This window comes from Cynoglossus semilaevis, chromosome 16 (assembly GCF_000523025.1).
Source record: "Cynoglossus semilaevis isolate Cse_v1.0 chromosome 16, Cse_v1.0, whole genome shotgun sequence".
Lineage (NCBI taxonomy): Eukaryota > Metazoa > Chordata > Actinopteri > Pleuronectiformes > Cynoglossidae > Cynoglossus > Cynoglossus semilaevis.
Window position 1 is genome coordinate 4,570,266 of NC_024322.1, and position 14,170 is coordinate 4,584,435.

The following is a 14,170-nucleotide window of genomic DNA, read 5'->3' on the forward strand; positions in this document are numbered from 1 at the left end:
GCCTTACCATCGTGAAAAATGCAAACACAATTAAGTTTTAAAAATGGCCATGACCTAATTTTGTCAGGTTGCCAGAGGGATAATGGGACAACGGCATGTTCGTAGTACTCTGCCAGCAGAGTGTCAAACATCAATGAATTATAAGTTCCTAAGTAAAAATCATTATGTACTTTCTGTAAGAGCCATGATTTAAACAGTACTATGTGACCAATTGTTGTCCGATGTGTTTCTCCACATTGTCATCATCAGGCTGTGGACTGCAAAAATATGTTTGAATCGGAAGGGACTGTTGAGCGACAGCGTCTGTTGTCAAATGTCCACTCCAGCCCACGTTCTCCATCCCCTGTGTTCGGTTCTACGTCAACCTGTACTCAAACTGCATGGAGAAGAGTTCCTGAGACACCAGTGAAGGTGGAGATGATGGTCTTGACAGAAGAATCAGGTTGGTTTTTAACGTTGTGAGGTTGTGAATTTAGAGAATAAAAATCTTAAACAGCAGTAATGCATGTTTTTACATTGTTTTTTCAGCTTTGTCTCCAAGTCCAGTTCCTGTTGGTCCTCCTGATCAACCCACTACTGGACCATCTGACTCAGCTCCTGTTCCTGACCACTCCACAGATCCCAGTGTTACTGATCCACCTCAGTGCACCACCTCCTGTGTCGCCATCTGCTCAGCTTCATCACAAACGGCGGCTCCCACTAACTCGGAACCCCTCGACTCCTCAAGGTTCTGGAAAAGCTGCAATGCAGCAGGAGTCACGGAGGCAATTTTTAAGGATTTCATAAATACGGTGAATGACATCTCCAGGAGAATCCAGTCTGATGTGGCCAGTCAGGAGGGTAGGAACCATTGTTCTTCGACGTTATCTTTGCAACATGTTTGGAGGATTTCTATTTGTCTTTTCCTAATCTGAGGTTCTGTCTTCTCAGATTATGATGTTGCACTGTCAGTGATTCAGACGTCAGGGAAATTGACAGAGTTTGTGACAAAGCAGCAGGAAGGTAAGAAACCATTTTCACTATTGTTGGCCTGAGGCTGATGGTCTCCATTTGTTGGTTCAAGAGTTTGAACCCAGACTTAACTCAGCCTTTACATAAATGCGAATCAATTTTTAGTGGCATATAGGAAGTAAAAAGAGAGAATGCTGCATTTTTACTATAGCTTCTGTTATTTTAACAGAGTTAAAACGAAAAGAAAGGGAGGTTCTCAATGCAGCAGCAGCCATGACCGATGTCGTCGCATCTCTGACCGCAGCTACGAACGGAACATGAAGGTCAGAAACGGACAGTAATCTTCAACCTCAGTCTAATTTTTGTAATTTCTCTGACTTTCTCTGTTCTGACAGTAGATGTTGTACTTTATCCTAGCAAGTACACACGCTATACAAAGGAGATGCTTTTATTTTTAATGCTAGTTTACCAAGGCATGTTTTTATCTCCTCTTGTAAAGATATGTTTACACTGGTAGAGCTAAACGTAAATAACCTCTTCAAAATACATTTACAGCTATGTTATTGCTCGTTTTGAATCGTCTTATCAAACTTTGACATTTATTTGGATATTTGGATATTTTGGAAAAATCAAAATTACAAAGTTTCAATAATTAATTTTGATGCAGCTAGGTACAATAGAGTTGGTGAACATAGTTAAAAAAGAAAAATCTGGCAGCTGCTTTTCAATGCATTTATTTATTTATTTGCAGAAGTTACAAAATGTAACAGGAACATCTTTATACATAGTACTGATTTTCAAAATGTGTAAAAAGTAGCAAAAATACAATTGGAAATTTCCACAGCAGTAGTGCAAATGCAACTCAACAGTGTATGTTATAATAATCTCAAAAGCAGTTCTAAAGTAGGCAACTGCACCTCCAGTGAGTTGAAGATGTTTCTCCTCTTATCCAAGCAGCTTCGTCAGTTCTACTGTCCTGGTGGGAGGTTTCCAGGTGGTTATCTATCCATCACAAAGGGGGTGTGGTGTCGAGTAAAGTGGTAACGTGAGTTGTTGGCCCTATGGTGGATCGTTCCCTCTACCTGTCCTCAGAGTTACCTCAATGGAGGTTTGAATTATGGCTGCACTTCCTGGGGAGAGCACTAAGGACAGCATTGTAGGTAAGTGATAGTTGGTGTCTGAGGCACCCTCCTCTGTTCAAAGACAAAATCTTTTTAGTTTAACATGGATGGCCTCCTTCACCCCTCTCTCAAACCACCTGTCCTTTCTGGCTAGAATGCACATCTTTTGATCATCAAAGGAGTGGCCCTTCTCCTTCAGGTAGAGGTGAACTGCTGAGTCCTGGCCTGATGTTGTGGACCACCTGTGTTGAGCCATACATCTGTGTAATGGCTGCTTTGGTTTCCCCAATGTACAGGTCAGAGCATTCTTCATTGCGTTGCACTGCATCTTGTCCATCCTGTGGACAAGGTTCTGCCTCAGGGTGTTGCTGGGCTTGAGATCTTCCTGAGTTTCTTTAACACCAATCAGATCCCAGTGCATTTCAAGCCCAGCAACACCCTGAGGCAGAACCTTGTCCACAGGATGGACAAGATGCAGTGCAACGCAATGAAGAATGCTCTGACCTGTACATTGGGGAATCGAAACAGCCATTACACAAACATATGGCTCAACACAGGAGGGCCACAACATCAGGCCAGGACTCAGCAGTCCACCTCCACCTGAAGTGAAGGGCCACTCCTTTGATGATCAAAAGGTGTGCATTCTAGACAGAGAGGACAGGTGGATTGAGAGAGGGGTGAAGGAAGACCATCTTTGAACAGAGGGTACCTCAGACACCATATAAAGTCATGATAAAGTCTTTATCACCCACATACAATGCTGTCCTTAGTGCTCTCCCAAGGAAGTACAGGCATAACTCACACCTCCATTGAGATAACACCAACGACCCCCACCCAGAGGACAAGGAAGAGAAACCTGGATGGATAGCTTCCTTCACCCCTTTACCTTCCTTCACCATAGGACCAATGACTCACATGACCATTTTACTTGACACGACGTCCCCCTTTGTGGTGGTTAGATCAACACATGGAAACTTCCCACCAGGACAGTAGACCTGATGAAGCCTCTTGGATGAGAGGAGAAACATCTTCAACTCACTGGAGGTCCAGTTGTCTTCTTTAAAACTGCGGAGAATATCCACAATATGTAAGTAATAATAACACTGAATCAGGCAGATTCAAAAGTAAAAAAAGAAATGTTAGGTCAAAGGTCACTGACCTGAACACCTTTACAGCTGCACTCCAATACCCTGGTGAGGTTAACCACTTTTAACTGTTCTGTGCAAAAAAACCAACCAAACCAAACAGCTGCACAATAAAGCTTTTTGACCCATGACATAAACTCTAACAGTTCTAGACTAGTACGGCAGAACTAAACTGGTGGCAGATCCAAAGTAGGTTTAGTTAATGGTTCAATATGTTTAGATTAAAAGGTAACAAAGTATTCTGATAAACTATGCTTTTCACATACACATGTAATTTTTTTTTTCAAATGCATATTAACAGTTACTGTAAGCTTTTTCTTTTTGACCAATCAGAGAGTGAAAGGGAATTAAGGTAATTTTAATCAACTAAATAATTTTGCTAAATGATGGGACGGGTGAATTAACGGTTTGGTTTGTTTTACAAATTGCTTTGGTGATTTAAAAATAAGTGCTTTTGTGAAAATAATAGTCTATCAATTACAGAGATGTTCAAGTTGTAATTGCTGTTATCTGACCTGCAGCTTAAGATGACATTTACACTGTGATCTAAACCTTCTTTTAGACACAATTCTGTGTCTAAAACAAGGTTGTCAAATAATGTAAAGTGCATCTGCTATTAAACACAAAATAAAATACCAACAAGTCCAGTTTTTTTGCATCTTCAAAAAACTCCCTTCTTTCCTGATATCACCAAGTGCAAAGAAACACAGTCTTCACAGTTAAAACCCAAGAATCAGACACCCATCCATCCTCAAAGGTGTGTAAAACAATTGTTGTAAAAAGACAAGTGCAAACTCTGTCATTTTGGTCAGTTGAACAGAAAAATCCACAGGCCTGGTGTTAACATCATTGTCTTTAAGGACCAGTCAGTCCTAGGATTTAAAAATGTCATTGAGTGTCACACTTTTTAAGTCTTAGCCATCACAACATTACAGTTGATTCTTTTGTTTGATGGAATGAAATAAAACAAACCGTGACAGTGACATTTACACAATAAAGGCAGTCGTCCACTGAAGTTCAGACACAGACAACTGGAACTGTTTTTGAGACCATTCACTTTCCCCCTCATTGAAGAGGCCGTTTTCAGTTCTTAGCCTCTTGGATGAAAGGTGGAACGTCTCTAAAGTCAAGGTGTCCGTGTCTGAACTTCTAGGACATGAATGCTGTCGGTTACTTGGAACCTCTACAGCTACACCTCAGTGACGATGTTAACACCAGGTCTGGACAGTCATTGAAAATTAAAGTGATGAAGGCCACAGGCAAAAACCTCAAACTACAAAAGAAACTGACCAGCAAAGGAGTCTGATTAAATGTGTGGACAGTCACTTACCAGTGCAGTGACGCCGTCTGCCAGTCTGTGCAGCTGAGAATGAGATGACTGCAGTAGAACGTCCACCCGGTAGTTAGTGTTCATGGAGGTGACCACTTCGCTCCGCTGAAACTGAGGTCAGTTTTTGAAGGCTTTGCATCGACTGGCCCGACATATAAAGTCTTTAAGCAAGTTTCCGTCGATGTGCCAGAAAGCAGTGGTCTGAGTCACCTCAGTCAGGTGGTTGACACAGAACTTAAAGCAGAACTCTTCCAGATCCTGGAAAACAGAGCACAGTGGTCATTTCTATGACACATGTTTATATATTTCCATACATACATATGTGTGGTAACTTCCAACAGCAGTATCAGTCTGCATATCATTAATAGAAAAGCTAAGCCATACTTTTCCTGATAAAGGAGCACTTGCTTTTTGAAAGGAGGTTGGTGCAGCTTATATGATGCATCCTAAAACATGTAATGAACTTAGCGGCCTATGCAACAGGTACGGCTTTACATGAAATACTGTAGTCACACTACTCAAAAATAGGTTTGGGGTCAGAGTCATGGTTTACCCTTAAATGGTGGCTCTGACCATGGTAGAAATGGGGAAATAGCAGCCCCTGTGTCCACATGTGGAAATGTCTAGGACTAAACAGCAAAAACCCTCAGCTGTTAGACCTGCTATAAAAATCTAGTCATTACATAACAGACTACCCAGCATCTGTATATTGGTATTAAGCTCAAAAACATCTTCCCAGAAACTTTCTAAGATTTCTGGCCAAGAAAATTCCATGAATGTCGGCGCCATATACTGTGTGAATTACTGTTAGCTGTAGGAGCTCAACAGGCTACAGTTAATTGGTATTAGTTATTCAAAGTCTTGCTTAACTAACAAGCCACTGGGCTAAAATGAGTCGGGCTCGCAGCAAAGACTCACCTCGGCGTCGTAGCGAACAGCGGCTGACAGCAGAGAGAAGGCATTTTCCACAGTGATTCCTCGCTTTATGATGTGTTGACACAGTTGTTTCAGGCGGTTTTCACAATAGGATGTCGCCAGGTCCAGCAGACCTGAGGGAGCAGATGCCTCAACATTAACTATGAGATGATAAGAAACAAATAAAAAAGTACAAGTAAAAGTATAAATAGTCCTCACCAATAGCTTCTTCAGGAGGCAACTCCACCTGGTCAGTGTAGAGGAACTTTAGGAAGGAGTGATAGACCGGGTATGAGAACTGGCTAATTTCAATCACATCTTTCAAGTCTTCGTTCCAGTGGGACTGAAACATGGACCTGAAGTGTTCACACCTGCCAAAAAAAAAAAGGAAACTGTTACACTAAATGCTGCATTTAGTTAGCATTTGGGTATTTAAAAAGTTATTTATTTTCTTAAATAACTTTGAGATATCCAGTTGGTTCTTTGGAGAAAATGAAAACATTTGAAATCATTGTGGGATAAAATTCCTGACCTCATCTTAAGGACAGCCTTGTGGACGTGGATGAATTTTCCGTCAACAGAGAACTTGATGTCGGCTGTATCTGGGTTGTCAAACTCTTTCTTCAGGCACTGAGCAACAGTCAGGAAGTCATCGTGCTCTTTATGAGAAAAGCAAACACCCACAAATGATTGGTCAACATTTCAAAAATAAAATAAAACCATTGTGTAGTAACAGGCTGCAGTTGTTTACCTGCACCTGATTTTTAATCTCTTACCCATGGAGAGGAGCCGCCACATGACTGAAGGGGTGGCGAAGCAAGCAAAGACATCGTCAGTGCAGGTGAAGTGTGTGAGGTGAGGCAGGACTATAGACTGACCCCGACACTGGCCCCACATGTACACCTGACCACTCTGGGTTTTAGCAGCTGATGTGTGTGTGGAGTGACAGGCGGCGACCTCGACAACTCTGATGTTAGAAATATACAAACAAAAACCAGGAGATTACAGTGACCAACTGTTTTTTTTTTTTTCATTTTTTGATGTAACAGATTAGTGGACCTCACCTCTCTTTCCCAGTCATGATCTGTACTGGGGTCAGCTGGTTGCTCTTGTTGCCGGTGCCTAGTTGACCATATGTGTTGGCTCCCCAGGTATAGAGTAAACCTTCATCTGTTAATGCCAGGGAGTGGGCATAGCCAGAGACCACCTGAAGGGGCAAAAAAGAAGAAAAAAAAAACCTTTGTGAATGGCCAATTCATTAAAAAATATAATATATTTATTATTATTTTTTATTACATTACTAATCCATATATTTGATTTGATAGTGATGTGGTTAAAAATATATAGTCCGTATGTACAATTTAAGGAAATGTAAAATACTGGTAAAAAAATATACACTATTTCCTAAACCAATCAGAATCAATAAAAATCAATAGTGAATATGTCATCAATATGTAACATTGATAACTGCCTCTACATTAGTAAACACAATACCATCAAGTCTCATTCCGACCCACAACCAAAACTTTTCATATACGTTTCAATAGTTGTATAAACTTGGGAATAACTCTTGTCAGCCACAAATGTGTTATTTTCTTTGCCACTGGCAAATAAGCCAAACAGACAGACATCCCCAGACATCAACACCTGTTAGCATTTCCTACTTGTTACCAAAGCTTTTGTGTCACCAGGGGCAGGGGTGAGAGGCTGTTCAGTCATTTACAGAACACATCCTGACCAGAGGCACAAACAACACCAAAACCACTGAGGTCTCAGCTATAATAACATTCACAGATCTAGTCCTCCAGCAGAAACTGCTGCCAAAACATCGACTGTTCTACACCTTGTTGTTCTTGTGTACTCGGTGTGTAATGTAATCAAACCTGTTGCACACATAGACCCTGCAGAGCCACCAGTCGACAGGGGGTCAGCTGGTTGACGTTACTTCCTAGACCAAGTTGTCCATTTCCGTTATAGCCCCAACCATACACCTGTACACACAAAGGGAGAAAGGGATTGTTTTGGTTTACATTATTGACAAAACCGTCTACACCAGGGATGGGCAATTCATTTTCCCAAGGGGCCACATGGGAAATTGGAATGGTTGTAATAAGCAAACTAATGCACCTAACTAAGTACTGCATGAATTAATTATTAATGCACAAATTCTTAAATATGATACAAAAAAAAAATCTGAATATTGCAGGAACAGAAAGACCAGTAATAATATTTTAGATGCATTTTACACATGTTTTTATGTCTGACTAATGCAACTGATGGAATTATTAATATAGAAAATTGTCAAGACGAATAAGAAAAAGTAAAATTCAACAGCACAAAAACATGCTGTGTTGCTGTTGAGATGCTGTGGCATCAGTGCACTGACTGAACAAATGTTCATTTAGAAACAAAACCCAAATCAGTGCCTTCAAAATAAAAGTTGTATTTGGTGACCGTATGACACGGTGAGAGACGCCAAAGTTAGACAATATTTTTACTTGTATTTTAACAATGATCTCAAGCGGCCCATATGGAGTTAGTGTCAGAGCGAATGTGGCCAAGGGGCTGAACACTGCCCACTACTCTACACAGTAGGTCTATGGCAGGGGTCGGTAACCTGCAGCTCCAGAGCCACGTGTGGCTCTTTCATCCTTCTGTTATAAATAATGAGTATTTAATTAAAATGTATTTTTTATTTTAGTTTGTGCTTGTTAAAATATAACACCTGGCACATATCTCATATATCAGTAAGCAAGTGTCTTTTTTTCCTGAGTTCAAAATGTTTTTGTTACATGCAGAAATAAAATTCTGTGTTCTCTGCAGCACTTCATTGATTTCATAAAAACAACACACTATACTTTTTTATACATACCATACAGGTAAAAAAAAAAGATATATGCAGTGTTATCCTCATTTTAGATGTCAAAAGGGTTTTGTGGCTCTGGGTGTTTTCTTTTCTGTGGTCCAAATGGCTCTTTGGGTATTAAAGGTTGCCGACCCCTGGTCTAGGGTAACCCTGGTACTCACCTCTCCATTGTCCACCACGGCCAGAGAAGAGGTCTGACCACAGACAATACTGACAGCCACCTTGTTCTGTAGGATGCTGGAAACTCTACGTGGGATGGGCTGGTTGGATGTAGAGCCTGAGCCCACCTGGCCACAGTTGTTGTAGCCCCATGCATACACCTAAAGACAAATCATGATCAATGACTCACAGGACAGACACTGACAGCTCTGAACTCAGCTGCACATACTACGATACTACTCCTATATACATAGTATAAATACCAGTTTTCAGTGAAACAGCTTGAGCTGAGTTTGATCTGTTCAGTTAATTACGTTTTTTATGTTTTTACAGACGCATGTGAACCCCTTCTCAGACAAGCTTTAATGAGGAAAGTTAATTTACAGTGGGTACGGAAAGTATTCAGACCCCTTTAAATTTGTCACTCTTTGTTTTATTGCAGCCATTTGCTAAAATCAAAAAAAGTTCATTTTATTTCTCATTAATGTACACTCAGCACCCCATCTTGACAGAAAAAAACAGAAATGTAGAAATGTTTGCAAATTTATTAAAAAAGAAAAACTGAAATATCACATGGTCATAAGTATTCAGACCCTTTGCTCAGTATTGAGTAGAAGCACCCTTTTGAGCTAGTACAGCCATGAGTTTTCTTGGGAATGATGCAACAAGTTTTTCACACCTGGATTTGGGGATCCTCTGCCATTCTTCCTTGCAGATCCTCTCCAGTTCCGTCAGGTTGGATGGTGAATGTTGGTGGACAGCCATTTTCAGGTCTCTCCAGAGATGCTCAATTGGGTTTAGGTCAGGGCTCTGGCTGGGCCTGTCAAGAATGGTCACAGAGTTGTTCCGAAGCCACTCCTTGGTTATTTTAGCTGTGTGCTTAGGGTCATTGTCTTGTTGGAAGGTGAACCTTCGGCCCAGTCTGAGGTCCTGAGCACTCTGGAAGAGGTTTTGGTCCAGGATATCTCTGTACCTGGCTGCATTCATCTTTCCTTCAATTGCAACCAGTCGTCCTGTCCCTGCAGCTGAAAAACTCCCCCATAGGATGATGCTGCCACCACCATGTTTCACTGATGGGATTGTATTGGACAGGTGATGAACAGTGCCTGGTTTTCTCCACACATACCGCTTAGAATTAAGGCCAAAAAGTTCTAATTTGGGCTCATCAGACCAGAGAATTTTATTTGTCCCCATCTTGGAGTCCTTCAGGTGTTGTTTTAGTAAACTTTATGCGGGCTTTCATGTGTCATACACCGAGGAGAGGCTTCCGTCGGGCCACTCTGCCATAAAGACTGTTAAGATATTGTAAATAAATGTATTCAAATATTAACAATGTATTCATTATATTAAATTTCCATATCAATTTATACTGTTTGTTTTTCAATGCTGTACTAAAAGGAGAAGTACTGAAGAAAGGTGTGCATGCTGATGGTTTACATAACAGGATGGTGTATGGTACGGATGGCACTGACTGTTACGCTTGGAGATAGAGACAGGTCACAGAACCGGCCTGAACCAGTTTCTCTGCCCAAATAATGAGGAAAACAGAACATCAAACAGGAAAAGAATCCAAAGTGTATTTCCTTGATCTAACCTGAGTTACTGAGCAGAATAGCTCAGCACATGTACATGTTTTCTATTGGTGGAGAATCTTTGTTTGGAGCAGCCTTTGCCAATCAGCGCTCAGAAGTGGTGCGTGAACACCACATGGCTGTAAAGGGTTAAGGTTCTGACCATTGATGTGTGTGTAAAAAACTGTATTTAAGCTTTGAGCACTGAGGAGTTCCTCAGTGCAGTTCTGAATGTTACCCACTGTATATTAGTTGTAAAAATTTTTTTTTAAAAAGGATAATTGATTTCTAAACTGTAACACCAATTTCTCAAACTGTAACCCACACTTCAAACATGGGAATTGGATTTTGAAGCTGCTAATTAAAAATGCACATATGAAATATGACATAAACATGAAACCATCAAACCTATTCTTACCTCTAAGAAAAAAATTGAAAACAAATGTGTTGCATACATAAGAAGAATCAAGAAGGAAGAAACTGGTTTGGTTTGGTTTTTGACAAAACATTCTTCGTTGTACTGTACTCTGTGTACAGGGGAGATAAAAGCACATTTCTCTCCACCACTCCTCTTACCTCTCCTGTGTCAGTCAGAGCCATTGAGTGATGGGACCCACAGGCGACCTCTGTGACCTTTTTACTGTGAAGGTTGGCTGACACGAGGACTGGAGTTACTCCTTGGTTGCACGTCCCAACTCCCAGCTGGCTGTAACCATTATGACCCCAAGCAAAAACCTCTCCATCTGTAAGAGATAAATGTATTGAAGCTGCAAAATCTGATCTGTGTCATTTCCAAAGTATATGTTGTGGCTTGTTGGACATTGAGGATAGAAATTATGTAACAATGAAACCCTTCACCTTTACCTTTAGTTACTGGGTTGTTACTAACCAAAATGATTATTTTTATGTGTCATGCCAATACTTAACACACTCACTAATAATTCTTATTTGAAAATACATTGCTGTTGTTTAGAAAACACTGGAGACCAAACTGTTTGTTCAATAAATAAGCACTTTAACTCTTAACTCATAAACTCAAAACTAAAACTTCTGTGGCCAATTTTCTTTTAACGGTTTTCTTTTGCAACTCACCTAATATTTTACTTTGTGTTATTATTGCTGTGTTCTCTCCTTAGACCAGATTTCTTTTGCACAAAAAATGAAACTCAACAGGCAACTCATGTGCACTTAAGCTAATGAGAGACTTATGTTAAGTAATCACAATAAGCATTGTCTAAACTATAATTATCTAAATGGAAATACATTCCTTTTTTTTTATTTGAAGGACATAAATCGAGTGTTTCCTAAGAATTTCTCCCCAATACGTAGGCAGATTGTGTCCTAATACTTTTCTTTTCTAGACAAATTAACATTAGAAAGTAAAAGCTTACAACACAGGAACACTTCTAAAGAGAAGCTCTAGAGCAGGGGTGGCAAACTGTTCCACAAAGGGCTGCTGTGGCTGCAGGTTTTTGTTCCAACCAAGCAGCAGCACACCTGACTTGGCTCTTTTAATCAACTGATCTGAATATCCAGACAGCTGATTTGTCAGTAACTGTGCTCTGGGTAGATTTGAAACAAAATCTGCAGCCACAGTGGCCATTTGTGGAACAGTTTGCCACCCTGCTCTAGAGTAACATATCTGGTATTATACCACTTTCATGTTATAAGACATCCATGTTAGATTCTGTGTTAGCAAGGACTCCAAGTTCAAGATCCAAGTTATTGATAACTGCATTGGTTAATAATGCTGTGAAGTTACAAATAAGGTTGGATGCATGTAAGGGAAACACTGTGGTCTACATCTGGTGTAGCTACCTTCTGTGGCCAACACAACGTGGGGTCCACTGCCGTAGCTCAGACTGACGACCTTCCTTCCACTCAGGAAATCTAGCTTCCTGGGCACAATAGTGCTCTGGCTATCCCCTATTCCCAGACAGTTACTACAGTTCATCCCAAACACGTAGACCTGGGTGTGACAGGAACAGACGACATACAGTGGATCAGTGATAAGGAGCTGAGGAAGAGACAGGTCACACCTAACAAACAACCAACAACTCTGTGTAATGGTGGTCTACCTCATTATCTTTGGTGATGTAAATGGCCTCATTTGCCGACAGTCCAAACACTATGGCTTTCTGTATCATGGAGAGCTCCTGAGGCCCCAACATGCTGAAAACTGGCCATTTGGCTACATCAACCATGATGCAGACAGACTGTGGAGGGAATCCAAAATTTAGCTCAGATTCAAGAGGACATGTTAAAATGACAAGGGTGATGGAGGGTTGCAGTTGTGTGTGAAAACACACAGGCATTAACATTGATGTATTTTGGTTTAAAACACTGATCTTGGTCAAAGAAGTTATTAGCGTACGTTTACAAAATGTCAGGTAGAAAAGATAAACATATATACAACTTAACAATAAACAACAGCTGTTAAACAGACTTGAATGCAAGGTTCTGAGATCTTTCATGGTCTCACTTGGGAGATTAGACAGAAAGTGGGTCATGTTGTGTAACATTAGTCTCTGATCAGCGCCAGTTAAAGCTGCTTAAAATTTTAGAATCCTTGAAGGTATTAGCATTGTTTTCTTCAACCTTATGATAAATCATATTTATCTTAGGATACATTATCCACAGTGTTATGACAGCTCCAGTATTATATAAGCTCACTTTGTTCCAAATGCTCTCTGACTTGTGACACTAGCAAACATGCAGTTTTAAATCAACAGAGCCAGGTAAAATAAAAGCAAATGAGTGAATGTATAATTTTTCATTATACAACTTATAACTGTGATAGTAAGGTTCTTCCTCTCCTTTTTGTGTTCTCTGGGTTCTCTGAGACCCTTACATGATCCTCGGATCCTTCAAAGGATCAAAGACCTTGGATTGAGTCAAAAAAAATAGCCAATCATCTTAACTTACATCCATAGAGCCACTGTTTCCACATCCTGTCTATCCAAATCTAAATCACACATTAAATTTAATAATTTACTATTATGCTGAGTTTTTGGTTTCATGGAGGACAGAGAAGCCACTGACCTAAAACGTATTGAACGCCAATTAAAAAGACAAACAATAATTGTAAAATGATTTGTAAAATTAACTCTGTGAGAAACTTGACTAGCTATTTCCTGAACTATGTGGCCGACATCTATATATCAGGTATAAAAAACTGTGTCGGAGCCTCACTTTTATAACACTAAAAACCCACGGGCCACAAATTTATTTAGTACGTAAACAACAATGTGGTAAAGGAAATGGCTAACAGTCGGCTAATTATAAACAAAACAGTATTTAACAAATGTATTTGACAACGAGACGACATAGACAGAGACTAAGTAAAGAGCAGAGCATGTACCATAGTTCAGTGCCTTGTTCCGTGGCGTCTATCAAATCTGAACAACGCCGTTTGTTAGCATTAGCAAATTAGCTTTTAAAATGCAAAATATTCTGAAACACAAAGATGACACCCACCTGTCAGAAAGTCAGCCGAATTGTTTGACACTTCCGGAACCTGCCCTTTTAACATGAGTCGAGTACACGTCGGTTACAACGGTCTTTGTATATTTGCGCTGAAGCTGCCATGCCGTTAGCAGCTAATGTCTGTGCTAAAGCTTTTCCGTCGATTATTTGCGGAATACTGAGGAGAAACATCACGTCACGTGGGTAGCTAGACCCGAATAATCGCTGGCAGAGTTCAGAGTAGCCAATCTTCGTGAAAACTTCTCCTACTGCTTGACACCATCCTGGAAAAACAAGAAATAAATACTTAGAAAATACAGACATACAATACTGTTTGCAATATTAAAATATCAAGGTCATTAAGTCTCGTGTTAACTGTTCTTATGATCAAAAAGTTACATTCTTATATTTATTTTCGTTGGTATTTGCCCTCAGATCAAACAAACTCAATTAAAGCAAAGGAAAATGTCAAGATTATGGCCATTATCAAATATTTAATAAAAACAGTCATCTCTGAGAAGTGAGATTGAATGTTACTAAGAAAGAAAATCAACAGAATGATGAGTACAAACCTGAAATTATTATGATGTTGCAGTCGGCCCCACATGATAAATGAAAAAAAAGAACACCAAAGACAAAGGACAAAA

The 14,170-nt window shown here is 40.1% G+C and overlaps 2 protein-coding genes across 7 annotated transcripts in view; one reads left to right on the plus strand and one right to left on the minus strand.

The window, feature by feature from the left end:
* The window catches only part of phf11 (PHD finger protein 11), a 959,893-nt gene extending 957,854 nt beyond the window's left edge, over positions 1–2,039 (plus strand). For 2 of the 4 annotated variants that reach the window (XM_025064088.1, XM_025064090.1), the window contains exons 12-15: positions 250–442; positions 529–840; positions 931–1,002; positions 1,181–1,814. In XM_025064088.1, coding sequence (XP_024919856.1) covers positions 250–442; positions 529–840; positions 931–1,002; positions 1,181–1,272 — 669 coding nt within the window. In that variant the 3' untranslated portion in view covers positions 1,273–1,814. Of the gene's footprint in view, positions 1–249; positions 443–528; positions 841–930; positions 1,003–1,180; positions 1,815–1,908 lie in introns of those variants that run through there. The other 2 variants (XM_025064089.1, XM_025064091.1) reach the window with 2 other exon arrangements.
* On the minus strand, positions 1,670–13,788 carry rcbtb1 (regulator of chromosome condensation (RCC1) and BTB (POZ) domain containing protein 1). 3 transcript variants are annotated; one of them, XM_008328173.3, is made up of 12 exons: positions 13,536–13,775; positions 12,137–12,274; positions 11,877–12,027; positions 10,635–10,801; positions 8,490–8,648; positions 7,346–7,453; positions 6,527–6,669; positions 6,239–6,429; positions 5,995–6,121; positions 5,682–5,833; positions 5,466–5,596; positions 1,670–4,805 (listed from the first exon to the last, which is right to left on the minus strand). In XM_008328173.3, the coding sequence occupies exons 2-12, from the start codon at positions 12,260–12,262 to the stop codon at positions 4,665–4,667; spliced, it is 1,596 nt and encodes a 531-aa protein (XP_008326395.1). In that variant the 5' UTR covers positions 12,263–12,274; positions 13,536–13,775; the 3' UTR covers positions 1,670–4,664. The 3 variants fall into 3 exon arrangements, with proteins under 3 accessions (XP_008326395.1, XP_008326396.1, XP_008326397.1); XM_008328174.3 differs by lacking the exon at positions 13,536–13,775 and adding an exon at positions 12,732–13,503; XM_008328175.3 differs by having other exon boundaries at positions 4,675–4,805; positions 5,466–5,528; positions 13,536–13,788.
* Between the last annotated feature and the right edge of the window lie 382 nt (positions 13,789–14,170).

Bases quoted from the DNA above. Each gene is read 5' to 3' on its own strand.
- rcbtb1 (XM_008328173.3), bottom strand. From the start codon at position 12,262: ATGGTTGATGTAGCCAAATGGCCAGTTTTCAGCATGTTGGGGCCTCAG. The intron at 12,028-12,136 runs GTAGACCACCAT...TGTCACACCCAG, and splicing joins ACATCACCAAAGATAATGAG to GTCTACGTGTTTGGGATGAA. The intron at 6,670-7,345 runs GTTTGATTACAT...TTGCCCCTTCAG, and splicing joins AGGGTCTATGTGTGCAACAG to GTGGTCTCTGGCTATGCCCA.